Source organism: Dermatophagoides pteronyssinus, unplaced genomic scaffold (genome assembly GCF_027571235.1).
Source record: "Dermatophagoides pteronyssinus isolate colony J.1.1.1.1 unplaced genomic scaffold, Derpt_VIB-CSIC_2022.12 sq0008, whole genome shotgun sequence".
Classification (NCBI taxonomy): Eukaryota; Metazoa; Arthropoda; class Arachnida; order Sarcoptiformes; family Pyroglyphidae; genus Dermatophagoides; species Dermatophagoides pteronyssinus.
This window is the reverse complement of record NW_027461532.1, coordinates 125,862-151,461: the sequence shown is the minus strand read 5'-3', so window position 1 is coordinate 151,461 and position 25,600 is coordinate 125,862. Positions and strand designations below refer to the sequence as shown.

The 25,600-nt window shown below is 29.6% G+C and overlaps 8 protein-coding genes and 1 long non-coding RNA gene across 17 annotated transcripts; 6 read left to right on the top strand and 3 right to left on the bottom strand.

The window, feature by feature from the left end:
* Positions 1-407: 407 nt before the first annotated feature.
* On the top strand, positions 408-6,450 carry LOC113798268 (uncharacterized). Of its 4 annotated transcripts, none has more exons than XM_075820956.1 (9): positions 408-840; positions 1,874-2,005; positions 2,069-2,819; positions 2,878-3,389; positions 3,456-3,647; positions 3,707-3,813; positions 3,868-5,270; positions 5,353-5,458; positions 5,531-6,450. In XM_075820956.1, exons 2-9 carry the CDS (start codon positions 1,915-1,917, stop codon positions 6,194-6,196), a joined length of 3,828 nt encoding a protein of 1,275 aa, XP_075677071.1. In that variant the 5' UTR covers positions 408-840; positions 1,874-1,914; the 3' UTR covers positions 6,197-6,450. The 4 variants fall into 4 exon arrangements, with proteins under 4 accessions (XP_075677071.1, XP_075677068.1, XP_075677069.1 ...); XM_075820953.1 differs by having other exon boundaries at positions 414-840; positions 5,528-6,450; XM_075820954.1 differs by lacking the exon at positions 408-840 and adding an exon at positions 1,184-1,764 and having other exon boundaries at positions 5,528-6,450.
* A 38-nt stretch (positions 6,451-6,488) lies between these two features.
* Positions 6,489-7,413, top strand: LOC142645215 (uncharacterized). The gene has a single exon (XM_075820961.1). It carries the CDS (start codon positions 6,641-6,643, stop codon positions 7,322-7,324), a length of 684 nt encoding a protein of 227 aa, XP_075677076.1. The 5' UTR covers positions 6,489-6,640; the 3' UTR covers positions 7,325-7,413.
* A 767-nt stretch (positions 7,414-8,180) lies between these two features.
* On the bottom strand, positions 8,181-9,500 carry LOC142645217 (uncharacterized). Of its 4 annotated transcripts, none has more exons than XR_012846368.1 (7): positions 9,486-9,500; positions 9,254-9,361; positions 9,041-9,138; positions 8,926-8,981; positions 8,779-8,873; positions 8,452-8,729; positions 8,181-8,395 (listed from the first exon to the last, which is right to left on the bottom strand). It is a non-coding gene; the product is annotated as an uncharacterized LOC142645217 (long non-coding RNA). The 4 variants fall into 4 exon arrangements; XR_012846369.1 differs by lacking the exon at positions 9,486-9,500 and adding an exon at positions 9,434-9,448; XR_012846370.1 differs by lacking the exon at positions 9,486-9,500 and having other exon boundaries at positions 9,045-9,138; positions 9,254-9,377.
* Positions 9,501-10,031: 531 nt separating this feature from the next.
* On the top strand, positions 10,032-12,361 carry LOC113798276 (popeye domain-containing protein 1-like). Its single transcript, XM_075820959.1, has 4 exons — positions 10,032-10,436; positions 10,527-11,036; positions 11,099-11,694; positions 11,744-12,361. Exons 2-4 carry the CDS (start codon positions 10,708-10,710, stop codon positions 11,902-11,904), a joined length of 1,086 nt encoding a protein of 361 aa, XP_075677074.1. The 5' UTR covers positions 10,032-10,436; positions 10,527-10,707; the 3' UTR covers positions 11,905-12,361.
* Positions 11,453-12,504, bottom strand: LOC142645216 (uncharacterized). The gene is made up of 2 exons (XM_075820962.1): positions 12,120-12,504; positions 11,453-12,065 (listed from the first exon to the last, which is right to left on the bottom strand). The coding sequence occupies exons 1-2, from the start codon at positions 12,502-12,504 to the stop codon at positions 11,932-11,934; spliced, it is 519 nt and encodes a 172-aa protein (XP_075677077.1). The 3' UTR covers positions 11,453-11,931.
* Positions 12,505-12,930: 426 nt separating this feature from the next.
* Positions 12,931-16,043, top strand: LOC142645214 (mannosyl-oligosaccharide 1,2-alpha-mannosidase IA-like). The gene is made up of 4 exons (XM_075820958.1): positions 12,931-14,173; positions 14,233-14,733; positions 14,800-15,202; positions 15,272-16,043. Exons 1-4 carry the CDS (start codon positions 13,372-13,374, stop codon positions 15,618-15,620), a joined length of 2,055 nt encoding a protein of 684 aa, XP_075677073.1. The 5' UTR covers positions 12,931-13,371; the 3' UTR covers positions 15,621-16,043.
* Positions 16,044-17,001: 958 nt separating this feature from the next.
* Positions 17,002-19,302, top strand: Hgsnat (Heparan-alpha-glucosaminide N-acetyltransferase). 2 transcript variants are annotated; one of them, XM_027348815.2, is made up of 6 exons: positions 17,002-17,136; positions 17,213-17,436; positions 17,492-17,806; positions 17,865-18,121; positions 18,193-18,720; positions 18,785-19,302. In XM_027348815.2, exons 1-6 carry the CDS (start codon positions 17,050-17,052, stop codon positions 19,135-19,137), a joined length of 1,764 nt encoding a protein of 587 aa, XP_027204616.2. In that variant the 5' UTR covers positions 17,002-17,049; the 3' UTR covers positions 19,138-19,302. The 2 variants fall into 2 exon arrangements, with proteins under 2 accessions (XP_027204616.2, XP_027204615.2); XM_027348814.2 differs by having other exon boundaries at positions 17,865-18,130.
* Positions 17,463-20,751, bottom strand: barc (RRM1_TatSF1_like and RRM2_TatSF1_like domain-containing protein barc). 2 transcript variants are annotated; one of them, XR_012846366.1, is made up of 3 exons: positions 20,056-20,751; positions 19,167-19,988; positions 17,463-19,108 (listed from the first exon to the last, which is right to left on the bottom strand). XR_012846366.1 is itself a non-coding variant. In XM_027348816.2 (2 exons), exons 1-2 carry the CDS (start codon positions 20,598-20,600, stop codon positions 19,283-19,285), a joined length of 1,251 nt encoding a protein of 416 aa, XP_027204617.2. In that variant the 5' UTR covers positions 20,601-20,751; the 3' UTR covers positions 19,155-19,282. The 2 variants fall into 2 exon arrangements, 1 of the variants encoding a protein (XP_027204617.2); XM_027348816.2 differs by lacking the exon at positions 17,463-19,108 and having other exon boundaries at positions 19,155-19,988.
* Positions 20,752-20,814: 63 nt separating this feature from the next.
* LOC113798267 (uncharacterized) lies at positions 20,815-25,423 on the top strand. The gene is made up of 3 exons (XM_075820963.1): positions 20,815-22,837; positions 23,152-24,602; positions 24,685-25,423. Exons 1-3 carry the CDS (start codon positions 20,953-20,955, stop codon positions 25,177-25,179), a joined length of 3,831 nt encoding a protein of 1,276 aa, XP_075677078.1. The 5' UTR covers positions 20,815-20,952; the 3' UTR covers positions 25,180-25,423.
* The last annotated feature ends 177 nt before the right edge of the window (positions 25,424-25,600 follow it).

Here is a 25,600-nt window from a genome sequence, read left to right as displayed (position 1 = left end):
AAGGACAAAAATATAAATGATTTTTTTATTATTATTGTTTCTATCAATCATGACATGACATGGATGTTTTCGTAGTCATCTCGTTTTCACTTTTGATTTGAATCAAAAACGATCAATTCGTTTTCAATTGGTAATTGATAAACGTTAGGGTTACCTTTTTTTTCATTTAAATTTTTTTTAATTACAAAAGAAGGAATTAACAGCGACATCTGGTGCTAAGAATTGGAAATAAATCCATTTTCATTTCATTTTGTCGTTGTTTATTGAACTGATAAAAAATTATGTTGCTGCTGCTATAGCAATCATCGATGATTAGCTTTATCGATGATGATTACGATGATTTAGAAAGCGATTAAGAAAAACAAAATGCAGAAGACGAATCTTAGAAAAATGAAATCAATTTTCGATCCAGGATTGTTTTGCCAATTGTCTCATCACTCTTACTTTCTGTCTATCGAAATTCTATATACACCTCAAAAGTTTCAATAATAATAGTGTCTATATAGTCGAATGTTTCGTTTTCAATCAATTATTCGATTCGATTCCATGCATGTGCCATGACTGGTTGTTTCGAATGTTTAAAAATTCGAATTCTGGAATCTGTATTCAAAAAGAAAAACATTTTGAAAATCTAAAATAATTTCCTCAATCTCAATCAATTTTCTTTTGATAAATTCCCCCAACGTTTTCTTTCGAGATTTAAATTCAGCAAAAAAAATATATTCATCATAGCAGACCAAATCTACGGATGCTATATAAATAGCTATATAGCGGACAATCATCATCGTTTTTTTTTGTTAAGAAAAATTTTAAATTCTTAATTTGAATTTCTTTCATTCGGTATGTATTCGATTTTCTGTTATTTTTTTTTTTTGTTGTAATTGATTGATCGATTATGATTGATTTTCTTTTTAAAAATCAATTTCTTTCTCTCAATTTTCTTTAATTCATTCAATATTGTCATCATTAAACAATTTTTCACTTTTGCATGACCATTTTTTCAAGTTATTTTAAATGATTTTTGTTTGTTTGTCTTGGTTGTTTGCGAAACAAACCCAAAAATACCTATATGTCTACAATACACATATAGAGATAATGAACATCTCTCTTTTGCTAAAATCTATTAAATCAAACACCGAAGAATATAGCGCGCGCATCCTCTCCATCATCATCATTATCATCATTATGATTATTATTGAAAAATTCTTCAGGAATTATCCCAAACAGATTCTATTGCTTCTGCCTATTCTGTGTCTGTCTTTCTGTGTTTAGTTTGAAATTGAATTCTGGAACAATTCTGGAACCCACCTCCCCCCTCAAAAATAATATATGGCGTTTGACGATGGATGTATGAATGAGAGAGGAGGGTTCACAAACCAAAAACAACTCTTTTTTTCCCGTGTTTTTTTTTCTTAGCTGTGTTTTTTCCACCCCCATCATCACCCCTCCTCATTCTTTCCCCCACCGTCATCATTACTGAGCATCATTTTTTTCAGTGTTTTTTATCACTAAAAAAAACATTCAACCGTCCAATTTTTGATTCGATCATAAACTTTTTTAATTTAATTTTAATTTTCTCCAGAAAAATATATTTGATTTGCAAACAAATTCCTTCAAAATGCCATCAGTCAGTCAATGTGTTTTGTTGTTGTGTTTATTGATGAAATGAATGATGATAGTGTGCAGAACACAATGTTTTGTTTGTAATTCTTGTTTTCTCTCAAATTTTTTCCCATTGCTTCACTCTTTTTTGTTTGAAATAAGGTTGGCTGGTGTGTGTTTTGTGAATATTTTTTTTTTTTTTGAATTTTTGATTTCATCCAAAAAAATAATAATTTTCTGTTCTGTTTTTTTAACTTTCCCCGAACTGCAGATGATTTTCTTTGATCACAAAGTTATTCAATATTGAAAAAAATGCCAAAAAATAATAAAATATCAAATAAACAACAACAGCAAACACCTGCATTTGAAAATGCAGCCCTTGCATTTGTTTATAAATCTTTGAGTAAGTAATTTTGATTTTTCCCTGAATTTTCAAATGAATTTTTTAAAAATTTTAAATTTCTAGTTAATCGTGATCCAAATAAACGTAAAATTAAACCAGTTGAAAGTATTCTATCGATGGATGCCGATCTTGATGATGATAGTGAAAGTGATGATAGTGATTATAATCCACCTGATAATGTTGATGTTAATGATGATTTAGATTTGGATATTGAAATCGATTCTGATGGTGATGTTGATCAATCACAACAACAAGAAAAAATGAATTCAACAAATAAAAAGACAACCAAGAAAAAGAATCAGAATGATAAGAAATTTGATAAAACAAAGTTACAACAAAATAATGAAGAATCGTCATCATCGAATGAAACTGATTCTGATGATGATGAAGATGATGAAGAATCTTCTTCAGATGAAGAAGTTGTTTCAAAGTCGAAATCAAAAACTAACAAATTGCTCAATCAATCATCATTACAAAAATCTAGTCAAAGTGATCATCATCAAAATTCTCAATCAATATCAAATGATAACGAAGAAATATTGAAAAATTATCGTAAAATATTAATCTGTTCTGTTTGTTTAGGTGAACAATCACATAGTGATGATGAATTAGTTGAATGTGATGCATGTGGTATTACTGTACATGAATTATGTTATGGTATACAATCAGATGATACTGAATCGATTCATTCCAATGCATCATCAGCATCAACTGAACCATGGTTTTGTGATCCATGTAAAGCTGGTATAAGGCAACCATTTTGTGAATTATGTCCAACTGAATCCGGTATTTTTAAACTTACCGATAATGGAAGGTATGGTGTTATTTTTTTCCAATGAAATTTACTAATTTTTATTTGTTACTTACACTAGATGGGTTCATATGGTTTGTGCATTATATACACAAGGTGTTACATTTGTTGATCCCGAAAAATTACGTGGACCAAATTTATCACAAATTCAATTTAATCAATGGGGTTCAAAGATCTGTATGCTTTGTGATGATGAAAATTTTGCCCAAACTGGTGTTTGTATACGTTGTGATGCTGGATTTTGTAAAACAAATTTTCATGCAACATGTGCACAACGTCAAGGTCTATTAACTGAACTTCGTCATCAAGAAACGGAAGAATTATTAGATCCATTTATTGCTTATTGTCGTTTACATTCCGACCGGCAATCAGCTAAAAAGAAAAGAAAAAATTATCTAACATTATTAGCAAGGTATCGAATTCTATCCAAACAACAACAATCAAATGGTACATCATCACCAATCAAACGAATTGAAGATTCAATTACAAATCATCGAACATTGAATAAGCTAACGATTCAACGTGAAAAATTTCAACGAAATTTTCAATCAATCGGAAATTCAAATAATAATGGTATGTAATTATGAATGATGCTGGTGATGATGAAATTTCATTATTTTTTTTCCTATTTTTCCATAGTTTTAACTAAACGAACACCTCGTTTATTGGATGCATCGCCATCAGCAATGCGTCGTTTAATGAATCGTTGTGAATTAGCTGGTTATTCCAATGGCCGTGATGCATTTTTAATTCAAGAAGAAATGAATGATATACGTCGTAAATGGTATATACCGCCTGCATTTTCAATCGAATTTGTTAGCTATTATCTTGGTAAGTGTTTTATTCGCCATTGATTCAAACAGAAAATTTATTTTTTTTCTATTTTAAAGATCGTAATCGAAGAATTTGTCAAATGCAACAACAATCACATGAATTGATTGAAGAAAATAAACGTTTAAATGAAATTGAATCAAAATCATTTGCTAAATATAATAAGGTAACATTAATATTTGATGTTGATATTTTTTATACTAATTTTTGATTTTTATAGTTATTAAAAAAACATGAACAACTTAAATCATCAAATGAATTATTACGACAAAAAATTTATAAATATTTAAAAGCATTAAGCTGGTTTCAACAACAACAACAACAATCATCATCAAAAATAACAAATTTTATTAACGAAAATGATGAAATAAGACGAATCAAATTGATGAAAATTGGTGAACGAATAATGTCATTACCTGAAATGATGATTAATAATTCGAATGATCAACAACAACAACAATATTCGACAAATGGAACGACAACAACAACCTCAGTGACCAATAAATCTAATAATCAAAATGATTTATTACCAACAACAAAATCGTCAATCGATGAATTTCAATTGAAAAAATGTTCAACATGTAAAAAATCTAAAGAACCACATATGATGGCATTATGTGATTCATGTAATCTCTATTATCATTTGCATTGTTTGGATCCACCATTACGTCGGATGCCGAAAAAAACACGTTTTGGTGGTTGGCAATGTTCAAATTGTACAGAAAATGAAGAACAAACTAATGATGATGAGATGGTGATTGATTTGGATAATGATAATGATGAACAATCGAATAATAAATGTAATGGAACATTATCGAATGATGATTCAAATACGGATCCTTTACAACAATCATCAACAATCAAAACACGTAGACGTTTACGTGAAAATCCAAAAATGGTTACAAAATATGCTGATTATGATGAATCATCGAATCCAACATTATCATCATCATCGGCGACGAATCGTCGACGACAACAACAGAATAAAAATCGCTCAAAATTATCACCGCCTTCACAATCTGCATCATCTGCATCGACACCGCCGCCATCATCATCATCAACATTAGCTGTAGAAAATTCTTTATCATCTTCAAATCTAGCCAATATTCGTCGTGGACGTCAAAAATTAACAAAAACCGCCGCCACCTCTACAAAATCTACTTCAGAATCATTACCATCATCAATTATAACAACAACAATCATTCCTTCTGTTGCAGCAACGACAATAACGCCAAACAATGCCAAATGTTCGTCAAGTCATCAGCAACAACATTCGAATTCATCTTCATCGACAAAATCATTATTATCATCGACATCAGCAGCAGCTATTCCATCATCAATAACCCCAACAACAACAGCAACTGTTGTTACGGTTAGCCGAAAACGTAAACTAACTGACGGAACATCATCATCATCTATTTTATTAAATAACAACAACAACAATAATAATATCGTCGATAATCAATCACTATCGATTATTGAGAATGGTGGAGAAAATAGTGATGATTTATCACCAATCAATAAATCACAGGTGAAACGTTTAGCACATCATCATCATCATTGTTTATCAAAATGTTTTGTTTGTAAACAAGAAATACCATCATCTATGAAACAAAATGTTCGGTGTGTTTGTTTGTTTGTGTATTCAAATTTTTTGTTTCTGGTTAATCCATTCATTTTTTATCATTTTTCGTTTGTTTGTTAGATGCGATAATTGTAGTAATCATTATCATTTTGGTTGTTTACAGCCACCTTGTACAAAAAATCCAAAACGTCGTGGTTATACATGGTGTTGTTTTGTTTGTGAAAAGGTAAAAATATATTAAGCTAATTATCTTTTTTGATTAATAACTCTATACATTTTCATTTTCATTGCTCAGAAGAATGAACAAAAACGATCAGAATCACATTCAACGAATGTTAACAATGTTCAAACATCATCTGAAACATCTTTATTGCTCAATAATGATCCAAAAGAATCAATATCGATCGATAATGAATCAGAAATCAATGATAATAATCGTTTAGGTTGTAATGATACTGTTGTTGAAACTATAGAAAATGATAATAATAATGATCAAACGGAAAAAGAATCAAAATCCAATTTGAATAAGAAAGTTAAAGAAAAGTGCAATAAAAATGTATCCACCATCAATCAGAAAATCCAATCGGAAAATTTCAAACAACAAGTGACTGTAAAAAAAGAAATTATCGACATAAACGATACAACAGCGGCAGATCGATCATCATCATCATCGGATGAACAATCAGCATTAACAATTGATGATAATCCTCGAAGAAATTCTTCAAATGAAACATTGGCTGTTAACAACAACAACATAACTACAACAACACCCGATGATATTAATACCGTATTGAATGATATAATAATGTTGGAAGAAGAAGCACAAAATCATCAACAACAGAAAGGGCTAGAACAACCAAAAATTAAACAAGAAATAACCGAAACAGTTAAAAATGAAATAGAAGATGATGATGATAATAATAAACAAGAAGAAAAAGAAGATGAAGATTTAGATCTTGATTAATGATTAATGTTCATTTTGCATGTTTCATTTTTATTTCATTACCGATAACAGTCCATTTTTGTTTTCCTCATAATCATATCTGGCTATATTTTTTTTTGTCGGGCAAAATTTGCCTTTACACTTACCAGATTTGGCCAATCCATTTTTTTCAATAAAAAAAATCTCACCTTTTATTCTTTCAATCATCATAATTTCCCTTCTTCTCTCTGTTAACAAAATTTCTTCAATTTTTTGAATAAAAATTTTAAAAATGATCATTTTTTGTTTTAGTTTAAAAAAAATTCCGAAAAATAGATGGCAGCACTGGTTTCGTATTTAAACAAATAAAAAATATTCTAAAATTCTGATTATGTAATCAAATAAATTTTGTTTGTTGTCAGGATATTGAAATAAGCGAGAAAAAAATTCCAAACAAAAATTGAAAATACATAATTTCATAAAAATATGATACAAATAATAATAATATTACTGGCATTAGTTCTTAATCCAACACAACAGCAAACATCACGAGAATTTTTATGGGATTTATCAACATCATCATCGAGAACAACAAATAAACAACATGAATCAATGAATAAAGATCCTGATGATATTGGCTGGTCAATAATGATTGGTATATTTATATTGATTGGCGTTTTGATACCGATGTCATTATTAATTTTTGGTTTTATATCATACAATAATAATAAACGAATATTTGGCAAAATTAAATCAATAACATTAATGCCCGATTCATCCGATACAATCAAATCATTTAGTTATTTACCAACATTATCATCATCATCATCATCATTATCATCATCAAAAATGGCAAAACAGATGAATAAAATAACAAAAATGAAGATGACAACCACGATAAGAAAAACAAAAAAGAATCGATCAATAAAATTAATAAATTATCCATTTCAACAGGAAAATTATCGAAAATCATTGAAATCATTAAAACTTAGATCGAAAAATAAATCATCAAAATCACCTAAAAAGTCACCTTTAAAATCACCAAAATCACCGGTAAAATCACCAATAATGATGAAAATGATATCAAAAAAAAGAAAACCATCATCATTATCATTGAAAAAACAGGAATTATTATCATCACCAGAAATGAAACGAATAATAATTTTATAACCAAAATAATAATAAATAATAAAAATTACAAAATCAAGTCTGTCACATCAATCAATTAAATTATTAGAACACACAGCAATAAACACCCACACGCGCACTGACAGGTACGATGTTGTAATAATTTATCAAAATAGGAAAATATTGCAACAAAAGATGATGTTTGGTGATAAAAAACATTTGTTGTTCATTTTTTGCTGTTGTTTCGATTGATTTATTGATTATGGAATTGAATTTGATCGAATTGATTGGCTAGACAAAGATTTGCACCAGAGAAAAATTCGGATTCGAAATTTTTCTGAATCTAAAAATAACTTTTTTGATTTTTACAATTCTCATCTCTCTATCTAGCCGATCAAACATTCATAGAGCGAAAGAGATCAATGACCAAAATTTTTTTTGTTTTGATGAAAAACAAAAATTCTTTACAAATTCAATTTATCAAATCAGAAAAGAGAGGGTATATGGGTGATGGGGGTATGAATTTTTTTTTCTCTGTTTCGGCATTCGATCGATATATCGATGTAATAATCGTGAAGGCGGAGGAGGAGGAGGATGAAACAAAAAACAGAAGACGATTATGAATGGAAAGCAACAAGCAACACCCACCCACCTCGACACAAAAACATTCGAACCATATGGCTGTTGTTGCTGTTGCTGTTGTGTGTTCACACAAAAAAAAGTAGGCTCTTCAAAATTGGAGAATACCCTCCAAATCTGGGAGCATGCAAAAATTTTCAATTTTGGAGAGCATTCTCCAAAATTGAAAACCAACAATCGCATGCAGCGAATAATCGATTGTTGCAGGTTCTCCCCCTTTTATTGCAATGGCCCCCATATTAATTTAATTACACATAAATTTAAATTTAATTATAATTTTATTGATAATTAAAAAATTTGAATCATAAAAATCATTAATATTTAACATCCCACGTTGATCCATTCTTGTCCAGTTCCAAATCGATCCAAAATTGAATATTCGATGTCCAGCGATCCGATTCATGTTTCAAAACTCAATGTCCATATTTGATCCATGAATTTGAATATTTGAATCCCATCATTCTCAGCGGTGATCTTGAATTTAAAAGAATATTAGTTGATAGTTTCGATCATTGGATTCAACAACTTACCATCATTAACTGCAAGTATCCATTCCAGTTTGAAAATATTCGAATGATATCATAATTTTCGATCGTTTTTTGGTTCTAAAGTCTCATCAGGCATCGAATTCAATAGGAAATAGCTCAGACCATGTTTCCTAATTCTAATCTAACCTAGCCTAGCCTATTGTTTAACATTGTCAAACTATTCTTGAATCAGATGCCGATGAACAATGGAATCGCCAAATCGATCGGGAACATGATAATCATTCGAATATTGTTTCGACATTCATTAGCAAAATTTTGAACTAAAGTGGAAGAATTATGGATTAGATTGTAAAGTTACTTTGAAGTTACCTTATTTGAAGTCCATCGATCCAATCAGTAGTTTTATTTTGGACCATGTATTTTTCTTACCAATTATCCAGTCTTTTGCCATGTCGAATGATATGCTAAGACGAAGAAAAATTGTCATTTTCATGTTACTCAAAATGGTAATATTACCTTTATTAATTTACTGGAAATGTTAATTAGCACCATAATGAAACTGAAAAAATAAACTGGAAAAGATGTGATTAAATGAAAATTTATTTAAAATGAAATATCATTTGATAATTACAAACTTGAATAAATGACATCGAGAAACTGATCATTTTTCGTCAATTGCATCACAACTCGTCCAAACAATTTTCATCAATTTGGTAGCCAATTTTTAATCTGGAAGCAAATAAAAGCATAAACAAAGATAATCTTTAATCAATACGAGTGGTTGTTCCAAAAATTTGGACCAAAATTAATGATTAAAATGGAAAAAATAACTTATAAAATCAACCTGAAAAAAACGTTCGAAAAAACAACCGTCACCAAGAAAAGTTCGAAATAGAATGACGAGGACAAACGATTTTGACGACCGTTGAATAGAACTTTTGAAACTTGCATTCTGATTGGACGAAAGAAAAATATATAGAAAATAGTTAGCATTTGAATATGCGCAAAAGATCTTTTGTCGAACTTTAGAATTTTTTGAAAAAAAAGAATGCATTATTATTTTCCATAGACTTAACATTGACAAAAATTAATTTAATTATCATTTTTTCCAACTTGTGAATTGATTTTAGAGATGATGAATCCTTTTGAATCGATGGACCACATAATAAAAATATTTTCAATTCCAAAAAGAACCAAGAGTGAATTAGGAGATATGTTTGACAACTTGTTACATATCAAAGATTCCATTCCAATTATCGATTATAACCAAAAAAATTTACATTTTTATCATTAGCATCAATTCTAATTAATTTTCGTGATAAAATCTCATCGGAATCACTGTCGGATACATTTTTTTAGCAGAATTACCGAATTCCATCATTCGATTGTTTTCACTTTTCAATTTTGAATAGTGTTAACCAACGTTGAAGAATGTTATTCAAAATTGGAGAGTATTGATTGGAGAGCACTCTCCAATTTTGAGCAATGCTTACCAACGTTGAACAGTGCTCTCCACAATGCTCTCCAAATTTGGCTAACACTCTTCAAAGTTGGTAAACACTGCGCAAAATTGAAGGAAAAAACCTTCAATTTTGGAGAGTATTCTCCTTACTTTTTTTTTGTGTGTTATGCAAGTTTTGCTGATTTATGAAGTTTGTTTTTTTCAATTAATTTTTTTTTTTTTGATTTCAATTTTTATCATCAATATCGACTGCCAAAAAACAAAAATAAACTAATCGATCTATTGATTAATTGAAATAATCATCATCAAATCAATTTCTTTCGTTTCTCTTTCTCTTCAGTTTTTTTCCAAAATCAAAATTTTGATGATTGACAAAAAAGGAAAGACAAGAAAAAATGAAATGAAACAACAATTATATGGTGTGTTCTGTGCTTTGTGCTGTTGTGTGATTATCAAAACCTTGAACATTTTTTTGAAAAAATGAAAATAATAATTTTAATGATAATGGTTGGTTGTCTGTCATAAGAGGGCATGATAATGTTGATGATTTGATTGAACAAAGATGGTAATATGGGGGCCAAATGAAAATTTCTTCCTCAAAAAACACGAAAATCATTAAATTTTTATGTTATTTCCATTTATGATGTTTTTCTAGATTCGTATTTTTCCCATATCGGCTCGAATGATGATGATTTAGTTTGTTTTGATTGTTACATCATCATCATCATCATTGGCATGAATCAACAGAAAAACAAAACAAAATTCCGACTAAAGTGACAAGACGCAACAACAAAAAACATTGAATTTTTACAAAGAATAGCAAAAAAAAAACGAAAATGATGAATTCAACAGCAGCTTTAGATCAATTATTTCATGGTTTTGGAAGACAAATTACATTTGTACCTTGTATCGATTGGAATGGACCGCATCATATATTTTTACAATTGGCAAATTTTTTCCTCTTTATTGGTTTATTTTTTGGTTCAGCCAAAATTTATTCGATAATATTTTTACGTTCAATGATATTGGTTGGAAATCTACTGACAATATTATGGACATGGTTAGTTTCATGTTCAACTGATCTGTTATTATGGAATTTGATATTTGCCTTCTTGAATTTTATTCATATTATTATTTTATTTTTTAAACTTCATCCATTTATCAGGTAAATATTTCTCATTATTATTATTTCCTGATTTTAAATAAGAAATTTTTATTCGAAAACAGATTTCCACATGAAGTTGAAATGTCATATAGAAATCTATTTCGACCACTTGGTGTATCACGTTATGATTTTCAACGTCTTTATTCATTAACACGTGGTATTCAAACATTGAAACCAAAAGATATTTATTCGGTTGAAAATGAAACATTATTAGATCGATTGTCATTATTATTAACCGGTCGTATTTCCGTAATACATAATGGTTATACATGTTCGATTATTGATTCATATCAATTTTTGGAATCACCTGAATGGTTTGGTATGAATCAAACTGATCGTTATCAAGTATCATTCGTCGCATTGGAAGAATCACAATTATTAGTTTGGAATCGTGATAAACTCAAACTATCAATCAGTTCGGATCGTTATCTGCAAACAATTCTCGATCATATTCTTGGAAAAGATATTGTTAAAAAATTAATGCTATCATTAGATATTGATCTAGTTGGTCAGTTTAATGATCGATTTTCAAATAATAATCATCATCAACAATCGGAAAAAACAAAACTTATGCAACCATCTCCATCAGGTTTTTCACATTCGCATCCACATCTTCGTAATAGTAATCATCAAATTTTACCATTAAATAATATGAAAAGTATGTAGATTTTTTAATGAATTTTTTTAAAATTGAATTTTCGTTGTAGATTCATCACAATGTTTTTGGAATCTATCGACATTGTCACCAACGAATGTTGTTGTTTGTAATAACGAATCTTCCGCTACTGCAAATGAATCAATTTTATCACAATTAGCTGCTAATCATCCAAATAACAATTATCATCATCCACAGGAGACAACTTTATAAACTAAGGAAAAAATTTTTGATTTTATTTCAACAATTTCTATGATAATCACAGATAATATTTAAAAATTGATTCAAACGTTTCGATATGCTGAAATGGAGTAAATCTTGGCAGGCAAATATAATCAACAGGATTAATATTTGGATTTTTTCCATTTTTTTACCTTGTTGGAAAAAATGGAAAAATTAACATCATTCAACGAAAATTCAAAACTTACCTTCATCATAGGCAATAAGTAATTGTCGAATAATCAAATAGAATATAAATATTGCCATAATAATAAACATCAATGAATGAAAACATTGAAAAAATTTTAATTTTTCCATTGGCATTAAATAACATTGTATATAATATTCATTGGAAATTTGAAATAAATTTTTCCATGTAAATATTATTGATATTAATATGAAAAAATTTATCATAAATATTGACCAATAAAATAATGGATTCATATTTAAATGATAATTATCATTATTGAAATCGACAAACAATAAAATATCAATCAATGTTATCATTATCGATATAGTGATCAATATTGATGAACTAATTGCTAATAGGATTAATAATCTGATTAATATTTTCAAACATTTTTCTCTGGACATTTTTTTTGAGCTCCAATTCGAAACAAAAACTTTTCGATAAATTTCTTCTTTTGATTGACTTTCTTTTTTTTAATTAAATTAATTTTATTCAAAATATTCTTCAAAAATCAATTGTTTTTTTTTGAAAAAAACAATTGATTACGTACTTTGTGAATTGAATCTCCCCCCACCAAAAAAAAAAATCGAATTCTTCGAATGAATGAATTTTTTGTTTTTCTAATAACATCGTCTGATGCGTGTGTGTGTGTTGTGTGTTTGGTGTTTATTCTCTCTCTTTTTCCAATTTTTTTTTGTTTGTTTTCCAATTCGAGTTTTTTTCCAATCAATTGATCTGACATCGATCGACAAGTTGTTGTTATGGTTGGCGTTTTTTTTATTTGTTTTTTGATTTTCAAATTCATTCAACTTGATCACCAAAAATATTGACATTCATTCATTCATTTTAATTTGTGTTAATTTCATCGAGAAAAATAATTGATTTAAAACTTTGAAATTTAAAAATTTCGAATTAGAAATCAATTTTGTTGTTGTTGTTGACATAATCAAAATCATTAACCTTTGTAAATAATGATAATAATAATGATAATGAATCAAAATCAAAATTACCATAACAACAGCAACTTGGTAACCCGATAATAATCTAATAAATTTTATCAAATTATTTGATTACGTGTTCATCAAATAATCAATCAACACCAGAAATATAAAATTGAACAGAAATTTATATGCAATGTGATTAACAATAATAAACGAAGAAGACAACAACACTAGCAACAACGATATGGTTTTAAAAATTTAATCATTTCATTTCAATTCCGAACAGCGACACTTCAATTTCGAAAAAAACATTCGAATTCGATTCGAATTATGGCCATAGGCCTTATCCAATCATCAACAACATCAACATCGTTATTACAATCATCATCATCACAACAACAATCAAAAACAACAACAATAATCATGATCAATCCAAGGAATAGTGTTTTAAGGATACGTGAAAAATATTTATTATTGGCTATTATCATTATATTTATGATTATTAGTTTAATTGGTATGGCCTATTTACCTGAGCTTAAAATAACAAGTAAACAAGTTTATTTACAATATTTAAAATCGGCCGATAATTCATTAGGGCCACAATTATTGGGTATAATACCACCACCATCATCGAATGATAATGATATTTATGGTGGTATTATTAATGATGGTCATCAGCAATCACAACAAACAGCAATGTTACCACCACCACCAAGAGGACGTTTTGAAGATGAAAAACGTTTACGTAAAAAAATTGAACAACATTTCAATCTTAGTCAACAAGATGCTGTGATACCTAAACCAAATATACAACAAGCATTGCCATCAAAAATAATCAATTCAAATTCCATGAATGATGATAATGATCAGAATTTTTCTGATCATTATGTTAGAGATCATAATCAAAATGTACATCGATATGACCCAATACGACGACAATCAAATTGGACGATCATACATCTACCGAATGGTGAAGATTCGGATCAAGAAATTCGAAGACGACGTGAAAAAGTTAAACAAATGATGATTATTGCATGGGATAGTTATAAAAAATATGCATGGGGTGAAAATGAGCTGAAACCATTGAGTAAAAAAGGACATGCACCCGGTGTATTTGGTAAAACAAAATTAGGTAAGTGGTAATATGCATTTTTGTGTAATGTTTGTTGGTTCAATCAATTGATCTTTCAGGTGCAACAATTGTGGATGGTATGGATACATTGTATATAATGGGCTTGATGGATCGTTTTGAAGATGGACGTAAATGGATTGCTGAAAATCTAGATTTTACAACCATACGATCAGAATTATCTGTATTCGAAACAATTATACGTTATGTTGGTGGTTTATTAACATGTTATGCATTTACAAAAGATGATATGTTTTTGGAAAAAGCTGTGAACATAACTGATCGTATGTTACCGGCATTTGATACACCTACCGGTTTACCACATGCATTAATTAAACCGGCAATTGGTACTAGTCGTAATTATGTTTGGGCATCACAAAGTAATTCGATTTTATCCGAAGTTGGAACATTATCATTAGAATTCAATTATCTAACCGCTTTAACTGGTAATCATATTTATTATGATAAAGTTGATCGTATACAAACAATTTTGGATTCATTGCCAAAACCAAATGGTCTTTATCCGAATTATATTAATCCAAAAACTGGAAAATTTGGTCAAAGTAAGTAATTTTACAAAGAAAATTGATTTCTGAAATAATTTTTATTTTCATCTCAAACGCGTATAGAACATGTTTCAATCGGTGCATTGGGTGATAGTTTTTATGAATATCTTTTGAAATTATGGTTAATGATGGATAAAAAAGATACAACATCATTACGAATGTATAATGAAGCAGTGGATGCAATACAGAAAAAATTGGTACAAAAATCATCCACCGGTCTTGTTTATGTTGCTGATTTACGTTATGAACGTTTAGAACACAAAATGGGACATTTAGCTTGTTTTGCTGCCGGAATGTTTGCATTAGGAGCAAAAGAAAATGCACATGATGAAAAACGTGCTAAACAATTTCTAAAATTAGGTGCCGATATCGCTGAAACATGTCATGAATCTTATATAAGAACTAAAACAAATATTGGACCTGAAGTTTTTTGGTTTACCGGACAACTTGATGCTCAAATCGGAAAGTATGTTATTTTTGATTTGTTTTTACTTTTTCGAATTGATTTTGAAATTTTTTTCCTTGTGATTCGTAGAAAAAATGAACGTTATTATATACTTAGACCTGAAGTGATTGAAGGTTGGTTTTATTTATGGCGTTTAACTAAAGATCCAAAATATCGACAATGGGCATGGGATGCTGTTGTTGCAATCGATAAATATTGCTCAACACCGGAAAATACTGGTTATTCGGGTATATCGGATGTTGATGATCCAAAAACACGACAAGATGATGTTCAACAAAGTTTTTTCCTCGCCGAAACATTAAAATATCTTTATCTAATATTTTCCGATGATAATCTAATATCATTTGATCAATGGGTATTTAATTCGGAAGGACATCCATTGCCGATAAAAAATCATAATCCAGCTTATCCTCGTTAAACGAAATGATAATTCCACGCTTACCATTGGTGCCTATAAAATAATAATGACAAAGCAAGCAAAAAGCAAATGACCAAAACATCAACAAGAATGTTTCAATTTTTTAATTGTTACTTTTATGGATCGTTGTTATATGTTTTTCTGTTTATTTTTAATTTGGAAATATCGCAACAAAACAACAACAACAATATATACTCTTTATTTTGGATCACTCTATATTGTTCGGGGGTAAATATCATATATATAAAATTTAGCCATGAATTTTTTTCAAATGAAAAATTTGTTCACAAACACACAACCCTCCTCATACATACGGTTTATGTACATAGTGATATATTATCGTTATCTTAATTTTTTTCTCTTAATTCATGAAAAAGTTAACAATTTATTTAAATAAATAAAAAATTATTATACAAAATTCAATTTGACTTGTAGATATCGATATCAAATTATTGATATTGATTATTTTTTCCAGTTAATTTTATTGGGAAATATTCTTGAAGTATTCTTTCAAAACTGTCATGTTTAATATGGATACAAATGAATAAATTGTTAATAATGCCAAAGGGTTGAATTATGCTTAAAAATTGCTCTTTCTCTGATTTCTCTCATTAAGGGGGGGTTACGGCCTTGTTCCTATTCTTTTCGAAGAAAAAGATAAGGTTCCTCCCTTTTATAATCGAAAATTTTTAATTAAAGGTTGCACATTTGAATTTATTTGAAAAAAAATCAATTTGATGGTACTGCCATCTGTGGATTCAGAGAATCCAAGAATTTCAAGCGTAAACATGGGCACATGTGATTTGTTTCGTTTGATTGTTAATTGTTTTTCATATTTTTGAATTTTTTTAAATTTGAAAAAAATACGCAAATACACATTGCAGACACACATTTACAGTGAAGGAGAGAAAGAAAGAGATAGCGGAATACACAAAACCTATGAAATGACCTCAAAATATTAGAACAAAACATAAAAATATCCTTCGACCATCACATACTCATCAATCGCGATTTGATCGATCGATCCAATCAAAGCAACAAAAATTTTTGTTTTGTTTTTACTATGGTTATTGGATTGGAAATTTCGACATCAACAGTAACAACGACAACAATTTGAGAAAAACAAAACAATCTCAATAATGATAATAATGTTGATATAGACATATCAGAGATGTATCCAGATATATCTCTATGAAGTGTGTTTGTGATGTGATGTGTTATTTTGTTTTTCTTATTTAATGGATGCTGATTTGGAAACAAAAATCTTTAGATTAAATTACATCAATATTGATTGGATAATTACATATCGATGTAATTTTGGCATGATAATGTTGATTGATAATAATCGTTGCTGTTAAAACAATTGGTGTTTTTTCTCTTCTTCTTTTTGGGTGATATTAAACCACATTTTTTTGGTTTTATTTGCAAGATGGTTCTCGATGCTTTCGATATCGATCTGATTAATCAATCAAATGAAACATTATATTTTTATCGACAATTTTCAAATTGTTACAAGGTAATTGTTAATTATAATGATTATTAAATGAAATAATTCGTATAATCATCATGATCAAATCCAAATTGAATCCTAGTGTCCTTTGATATTGAAAGCAACCATACATTCGGGTAAACAAATTACCATCCAATTACGTAGCTATTTTGATCAACTATATGCTATTGGACGTGATACAAATGATACATTTTGGCTGCCTGCAAAACAACAAAATGATTCTTGTAATGTTTGTTCAACGGATCCATTGGATTGTCAATCGTTACAAACGATAGATGCTCGTGATAAATCCCATTATCAATTGATGTAAGATGCATTTTCAAATTAATTGCCATTAATCATGATTGATTTATTAAATTAGAATTGATGGCCAACAAAATTGTCATCTTGAAATGTTAGAATCAGGTGAAAATCAATGGCTAGCTGTATCGATTGTTATAATAATTTATCTAATCATTATGATTGGTTTAATATTTGGTCATCGATCATTCATGAAATTATGCAGAAACTATTTCACTAATCGTGGTCATCATTCCTCACCATCTTCATCGTTGGCACGTCATCAAACAGATTCACCAACATTTCCATCAATACAATCGGAATTATCATCACCATCATTACCAAACACATCGATACGACATTCAAATCGTTTTCATTCAATCGATACATTCAGAGGGTAAGACATTCTTTTCTGTTTTTGAAAATCTAATTTTCCAAAAAAAAATTCATCAAAGTATCGCAATAACGTTGATGATATTTGTGAATTATGGTGCTGGACAATATAAATCACTTGAACATGTTGCATGGGATGGTCTACATTTAGCCGATATTGTATTTCCATTTTTTATATTTGCTATGGGAATGTCAATTGCTGTTAGTTTTAAAAATATTCAAAAAATCAATGATAATCGTTATAAAATAATCAAACGTATTGCAAAACGTTCCATTAAATTATTCCTGTTAGGAATCATTGTCAATTCTATTGGTGCCGGTAATTATTGTAATTTAATTTTCATATTGAATTTCTAAAATTAAAATTTTCAATTTTTTCATCAAAAATAGCCGATATTGGAACAATACGAATACCAGGAGTATTACAACGATTTGCATTATCCTATGGAATTGTTGCCATCGTACAATTGTTTACTGTTAATTTGATCAGCAGTACAATAATGCCAAGATGTTTAAATTGTATAAAATTATGGCCCCAATATGCTTTGGCATTGGTTATGATAATCATATATAGTTATTTATCATTTGGTTGGAGATTTGATCCAAATTGTCCGATAGGTTATGTTGGTCCTGGTGGATTATCGAATAATCAATCATATCCATATTGTATTGGTGGTGCTGCACATCGTCTGGATCAATTATTATTCACTGCTAATCATTGTTATCGTGATAATTTTGCTGGTCCTATTTATAATCAAGGTTATTTTCCCAATTTATGGCATGATCCAGAAGGTTTATTAGGTTCAACTAATTCAATAGTATTGACTATTATTGGTTTACAAGTTGGTCATACTGTATTACATAATGTTCAACCATGGGCACGTTTTCGTCGTTTTATCAATATGATTGTTTTGCTTAGTAAGTTTGATGATAGTTAAATATATTTTTTAAATGCTGTATATTTTTTCTCTGGAAATATTAGCTATAACAACAATAGTAACCGTATATGGATTCAAAATACCAATCAATAAAAATTTATGGTCAATCAGTTTTGTTACATTGAATGGTTGTTTAGCTACAATGATATTTGCTTTATTACATTATTTAATCGATTTAAAACGTATATGGCCAATGGGACAACCATTCAATTATCCGGGACAAAATTCAATAGCATTATATCTTGGACATGAAATTGCGAGCAATATGTTTCCATTTAAATTATTCAAGTCATATTCATCACATTGGGGTTATTTATCCGAAAATCTATTGGCTGTTACAATTTGGATATGGATTTCCTATTGGTTGGCTATAAATGATATTTTCATTAAAGTTTGATCTTTAGACAATCCAACTTAATTGTTTACCTTATATTATTATCGAGCTTCTTTTATGATTTTATTCTTTTTTTGTTATGTTGATTTTACAAATGTTATTGATTTTTGATAAATGAAATATACAAATGATTTTTTTCAAAAAAAAGTTATGATTGAGATTCTTGAATCGATTCTTTTTGTTGTTTTGGTTCATCATCAGGCTGTTCCAAAAATTCATCCCATTGACGAATTCGTTTTTGAATTTCTTCATCAGTTTCTTCAATTTTATAACGAGTTTTACCATCCCAATGTTTGGCATCTAATTTACGACCGGCGAAAAATCTTCCATTCATCAATTCAACACATTTATCAGCATCATCGAATTCATTGAATGTGACTGTTGCTACTCCTTCAGGATTGCGATCATAGATATCAACTTTTCGAACTGGACCACATTTTTCTTCACATTCTTCACGAATATCAGTTTTATATTCCAATATTAAACGCGGATCATTTTCAAATGTTTTCACGTCGAACATATTTTTAATAATGATTGTTTTTTCTGATTTTGGTCGTTCACCAGGTAGTTTATCCGGTCGCCAATCAAACAATTTTTCCATTCGTTTTCGTTGTTTTTCACGATCTTTTTTATTCAATTTTTTCTTTTTCGGTTTCAACAGTGGATTATATTCACCTTTTAATGAGAATTTTGCTCGTTCAACTTTAATCGGTTGCTGATCAGTATCACGTAAATGATAACCATCCAATATTTTTAATGCTAAATCAACTGATTCGACTTTTATATAACAACAACGGCCATCACCTTTTGGTTTTCCATTCGAATCGGTATATAATTTTATTTTCAATTGACCCCTATAATCGATAAGAAAAAATAATTTTTTAGAAAAAAACAACAAATATTTTGAAACAAACAACAAACCTATCATCTTTCATGATAAGACCACATTTTTTCATCAATCCAGTAAATTCATCCATAGTAATATCCAATGGTAGATTTGAAACATATACATTTGTATTATGCTCATCATCAATTTCGAACCATTTTGGTGGCTCAGGTGGTTCATCTCGTGGCCGTTTTTTCGTTGATAATTCGGATGTTGTTTGCTGTTGTTCGGATGATGATTTCAATTGATTATCATCAGATTGCATCGGTTTCTGGTCTTCAGCATTTGTCGACTTTTGTTCTGCATCATTATCTTTGATCGATTCAGATTCTTTTGTTTGTTGATCATCTTCAAAATGGCCATATGATGCTTGATATTTTGCAATAAAATCATCATTTATTCGAGGAAACCATGCTTTTTTTACCGGATCCCATTCATATTCCATACCATCAGATGGATCACGAAAAATATTGGAATTTGATTCATTACCACAAGATTGTTGTTGTTTTTTTCGTTCTAATTCTTCTTGTTCTAATTGATAGGCAAAATCATTATCATCATCATCACCAATCGCCGCCATTATCAATCAAATAATTTGATTTTGAAATTAACGAAAAAAATTTCTGTTTTCTGTTTATAATGATGACAACGGCATGAGCTGCTGTTTCAAATGCAGCAGCGCCACACATAAACAATCAATTCAATCAAAAAATTTTATCATGCTTTTTACACATGCCCGTTTTGTGTAAAAAATAACGTTTTGATAATCAATATTTGTTATCGGCTTGAAAATGCATTGACTTTTTTGGTTTTTTTTTGTTGATAATCATTTCGAATATCTTCTATTTTTAGATGTTCATTTTCATTATTTCTTCGATGTGTTGATGAACAACAAAAATCTTTTCTAAATAGTAATTTCTCCGAAAAAAACGATGCCATTATTCGAAAAATTAGTCATTCTTTATGGTACAGAAACCGGTAATTCACAAGATTTATCCAAAATTATTGCCTGGCAATTATCCCGATTACAGAACAATGGCCCGGATTATAATTCACCGATAATGATTCAGGTTATGTCATGTGATGATTATCCGATTCAAAATTTAGCTGATGAACAATTCATATTAATAATCTGTTCAACGAGTGGTCTTGGTGATGCACCATTAAATATGAAATTGTTTTGGCGTTTTTTAATGCGTAAAGATCTACCATCTAATTCACTTGAACATCTTCAATTTGCTGTGATTGGTTTAGGTGATTCATCATATGCTCGTTATAATTTTGTTGCAAAAAAATTATTCAAACGATTTAAATTATTGGGTGCGAAAAATCTTCTGGATCTAGTCCTTGGTGATGAACAACATGAATTTGGTCCATTCTATACAATTGATCCATGGTTACAACAATTTTATCAATTGATTATACCTGAAGTAAACATATCAAAATTATTGGATGATGAAGGATTAATTGAACCAAGTATTGATGTAGTAGAATTACTGGATGTGGGTGTTGAAGGTGATGAAGATTATCATCGATTGAATGACTCAAATTTGATGAAATCATCACCGGATAAATATGATCAATTAAATCCATTTGAAGCTCGTGTAGTCAATAATAAACGAATCACTGCACAGGATCATTTTCAAGATGTTCGTCTTATTGAATTAGAATTAGATTCAACTATTGATTATCATCTCACCGATGTTTGTGTTGTTTATCCAAAAAATCTACCCGAACAAGTTGATATATTTTTGAATTTATTCAATTCGGATGATGATGATAATGGTCGCCAACGATTAGAATCTGATCGTATGATTCGATTAAAATTAAATCCAAAACAATATTGGATACCACAATCATCATATTATCATCATTTACTTCGCCGTCGAAATCCATGTTCTATTCGGGAAATAATACAACGTTATATGGATATAAATTCTATACCAAAGCGGTCATTTTTTGATCTGTTTTATCGATTTAGTCGTGATCAATTGGAACGTGAAAAATTGAAACGTTTTGCATCTGGTACCGATCTAGATGAACTATATGATTATGTTAATCGTCCAAAACGTACGATTTTAGAAGTGATGGCTGATTTTCCAAATACAACGCCATTTGTACCCTTGAAATATTTATTCGACTTGATACCGGCAATGGCATGGCGTTCATATTCAATTGCAAGTTCACCTATTTTGAAACCAAATTCATTGGAAATTCTTTATGCTGTTGTTGAATATCGCACAAGATTAAAAAAGCCAAGATTAGGACAATGTACAACATGGATGGCTAAACAGGAACCAAACCAGATATCTACATTGGATATTTTTCTTCGAAAAAGTACATTTAAATTACCTGATCAAAAAGATCAACCACTGATAATGATTGCAGCCGGTACAGGTGTTGCTCCTTTTCGGGCATTTATTCATGATCGTGTCGAAAAAAATATCGGTGGAAATTATCTCTTTTTTGGCTGTCGTTTTTCGGATAAAGATTATTATTTGCGTGATGAATGGCAGCCAATGACCGATAGAAAATTATTGGAAGTTTTCGCTGCATTTTCACGTGAAAATCCTGATAAAAAAATCTATGTACAACATATTGTTTGGGAACAACGAGATTTAGTTTATCGATTATTTATGGAGCAAAATGGTATCATATTAATTGCTGGTAAATCAAAGCAATATCCTGAATTAGTACGTGAAACGTTGACAAATATATTTCGAGAAAAACTGACTGAACAAAATCATGTTAATGGTGATGATTATTTTGAAAATTTAATCACAAAATTTGAATCACAAAAAAGAATTCAATTCGAATGTTGGTGATTCGAAAAAAAACCGAATCGATAGATGTCGCTCGATGAAATTATTTCAGCTCAACATGCTCATTTTAGGTGCCTTAAGAAATTTTTTTTAACACATGCGATTTATGTTCGAAATTTTTTGATTTAAAAAAATGATAATATTGACCATGTGATATTTATCTAATTGATTTATTTTTGTTTGTTGTTATTATTGTCTTTATAAACTTTATTATAAAAAATAAAATGCGACATTATTTTCAATTATTACGTCATCAACTTTGGTTGAAAAATTTCATTAAATCATCATACCGGCAACAATTAATTTTACCAAAATCATTCAATTCTTCACAACAACAACAACAAATCAATCGAATCGTATTGGCATCTGGTTTTATCGTTACAGCTGTCACTTTATATGGATTGAATGAATGGAAACAACAAATTCGTCAAGCTGAATGTCGTTCGAATCGGAATGATAAGGATCATCATCAACAACAAAAACGTTTGCGACCAAATAGTCAAGAAGAATTGGCATTATTCGATGCAATTCGACAAAATGATGGCAAAAAAATTGATAAATTATTAAAAGAAAATCCTGATTTGTATGTAAATACACGCCATACATTTGGTTGGACACCATTACATTTAGCTGCTATACTTGGCCGATCACAGATTGTTGAACAGCTATTGAAAGCTGGTGCCGACCCGGATTCGATTGATGAATTTTCGAATGCTGGACAAATTGCCCATGAACATCGTCTTCGATATTATGATGTACTAAGGATGCGTGAACAAGAATTTAGTGATATTTTAGCTCAAAATGTATCATTTTTAGGTACAACTGCTTTACATTATGCTTGTCTTGCAAGTTCAATCGAAACGGTTAAAATCCTGATGCGTTATAAAGCCAATCCAAATTTAGAAAATGAATTCGGACATAAACCAATTGATTATTTGGATGATCAAGACCCACAAATAGAATCATTCATAATGATAATGCAACAATATATGAATGAATATAGTGATTATATTGAAAAACTTCGAATTGAAGAACGAAGAAAATTTCCATTGGAACAACGATTAAAAGAAGTTTTAGTTGGACAAGAAGGTGCTATTGCAACTGTTGCTGCGACAATCCGACGTAAAGAAAATGGTTGGGTTGATGCAGAACATCCATTGGTTTTTTTATTTCTTGGTTCATCAGGTTTGGGAAAAACTGAACTGGCCAAACAAATTGCTCGATATTTACATGGTGGTAGTGATCAAAAGAAATCTCAATCGTCGAAAGGATTTATACGTATCGATATGAGTGAATATCAAGAAAAACATGAAGTATCGAAATTTATTGGATCACCGCCTGGTTATATTGGTTATGATGAAGGTGGACAATTAACAAAAGCATTAACGGAATGTCCAAATGCAGTTGTTTTGTTTGATGAAGTTGAAAAAGCACATCCTGATGTTTTAACAATAATGTTACAGTTATTCGATGAAGGACGATTAACCGATGGTAAAGGAAATACAATCGATTGTCGTCAGGCTATTTTCATAATGACATCCAATTTGGCAAGTGATGAAATTGCTGAATATGGTTATCAATTACGTCGTGAGACGGAAGAACTGATGAAGGCACAATCATCCGGGAAAATTATCAATGAAACGGAAATGAAAAATTTGGATAAAGTTGAAGTTAGTCGTTATTTTAAAGATCATGTTATCCGTCCCATACTTAAACGACATTTTCGTCGTGATGAATTTTTAGGTCGTATCAATGAAATGGTAGGTCAAATGGAATTCAGGTTTAAATCTGAATTGTTGCCTTAATGAATTGCTTTGTTTTGCTTGTATGTTTCACATCCAGGTGTATTTCCTTCCATTTTCACGTTCCGAATTACATAAATTAGTGCTGATGGAATTGGAATTATGGAAAAAACGAGCGGAAGAACGACATAAAATACATTTAACATGGGATAGTAATGTTATTGGTGTTTTATCTAATGGATATGATCGTTATTATGGTGCAAGATCAATCAAATATGAAATTGAACGTCGTGTTGTAAATAAATTAGCAAATGCACATGAAAATGGCTTATTACGACCAGGTTCAAAGATTCATATTGTTGTTTCGGATGATGATGATGATGATTATAAATTGGGTAAAGTTGAACAAAATAAATCCGATCAAAGTCCAACAACCGCAACGCAAGAACGTGTCAATAATGGTGATGATGAAAATAAAGATGATAAAAAAATCAATAGGAAAAAAATTGAATCAAAATTGAAATTATTGATTGAAAATCCATCGTCGTCGTCGTCGTCGTCAGCGGCAACAAAATCAAAGTCTAGATTTTTTTGAAAAAACAGCAAGCGTTATCAATCAAGTGATTTTTTTTCATTCGGGTTTTTTTTCTTGTTTTCCCGAATGATTTCATCATTCATGATCATCAATAATTCCGTCTGAAGAAGAAGGCACGCGTTTTGTCATCTAAAATCAAGTTTCATTTCGTTTTTCGATCAATGAAAAAAAACGAAAATTTTCCATTCAGAAATTTTTGTTTTAAAAAAATATCTTGTTGTTGTTTGATGTGAACAAAGTTCACGAAAAATTATTATTATTATTATTAGTTAGATTAATCTATTTATATTTATAAATCAATAAATTAAAATTGGAAAACTTGAAATTGAATTTTGCTTTTTTTTTGAATTTAATTTCGCGTAAGCAGCTTTTTTTCTTGAAATTTTGATAATGGAAAAAATCTTCAATCCAATAGCTTAAT

Coding starts and splice junctions, on each gene's coding strand:
- barc (XM_027348816.2), bottom strand. CDS start 20,600: ATGGCGGCGATTGGTGATGATGATGATAATGATTTTGCCTATCAATTA. Junction 19,989..20,055: donor CTTATCATGAAAGATGATAG/GTTTGTTGTTTG, acceptor TATCGATTATAG/GGGTCAATTGAAAATAAAAT.
- LOC113798267 (XM_075820963.1), top strand. CDS start 20,953: ATGCCATTATTCGAAAAATTAGTCATTCTTTATGGTACAGAAACCGGT. Junction 22,838..23,151: donor AAAAAGAATTCAATTCGAAT/GTTGGTGATTCG, acceptor AATTAATTTTAC/CAAAATCATTCAATTCTTCA. Junction 24,603..24,684: donor TAGGTCGTATCAATGAAATG/GTAGGTCAAATG, acceptor TTTCACATCCAG/GTGTATTTCCTTCCATTTTC.
- LOC113798268 (XM_075820953.1), top strand. CDS start 1,915: ATGCCAAAAAATAATAAAATATCAAATAAACAACAACAGCAAACACCT. Junction 3,814..3,867: donor CATTTGCTAAATATAATAAG/GTAACATTAATA, acceptor TGATTTTTATAG/TTATTAAAAAAACATGAACA. Junction 5,459..5,527: donor GTTGTTTTGTTTGTGAAAAG/GTAAAAATATAT, acceptor TTCATTGCTCAG/AAGAATGAACAAAAACGATC.
- LOC142645216 (XM_075820962.1), bottom strand. CDS start 12,504: ATGTCCAGAGAAAAATGTTTGAAAATATTAATCAGATTATTAATCCTA. Junction 12,066..12,119: donor ACTTATTGCCTATGATGAAG/GTAAGTTTTGAA, acceptor TTTTCCAACAAG/GTAAAAAAATGGAAAAAATC.
- Hgsnat (XM_027348814.2), top strand. CDS start 17,050: ATGGTTCTCGATGCTTTCGATATCGATCTGATTAATCAATCAAATGAA. Junction 17,437..17,491: donor AAATCCCATTATCAATTGAT/GTAAGATGCATT, acceptor TTATTAAATTAG/AATTGATGGCCAACAAAATT. Junction 17,807..17,864: donor TCAATCGATACATTCAGAGG/GTAAGACATTCT, acceptor AATTCATCAAAG/TATCGCAATAACGTTGATGA.
- LOC113798276 (XM_075820959.1), top strand. CDS start 10,708: ATGATGAATTCAACAGCAGCTTTAGATCAATTATTTCATGGTTTTGGA. Junction 11,037..11,098: donor AAACTTCATCCATTTATCAG/GTAAATATTTCT, acceptor ATTCGAAAACAG/ATTTCCACATGAAGTTGAAA. Junction 11,695..11,743: donor ACCATTAAATAATATGAAAA/GTATGTAGATTT, acceptor TTTTCGTTGTAG/ATTCATCACAATGTTTTTGG.
- LOC142645215 (XM_075820961.1), top strand. CDS start 6,641: ATGATACAAATAATAATAATATTACTGGCATTAGTTCTTAATCCAACA.
- LOC142645214 (XM_075820958.1), top strand. CDS start 13,372: ATGGCCATAGGCCTTATCCAATCATCAACAACATCAACATCGTTATTA. Junction 14,174..14,232: donor ATTTGGTAAAACAAAATTAG/GTAAGTGGTAAT, acceptor TTGATCTTTCAG/GTGCAACAATTGTGGATGGT. Junction 14,734..14,799: donor AACTGGAAAATTTGGTCAAA/GTAAGTAATTTT, acceptor AAACGCGTATAG/AACATGTTTCAATCGGTGCA.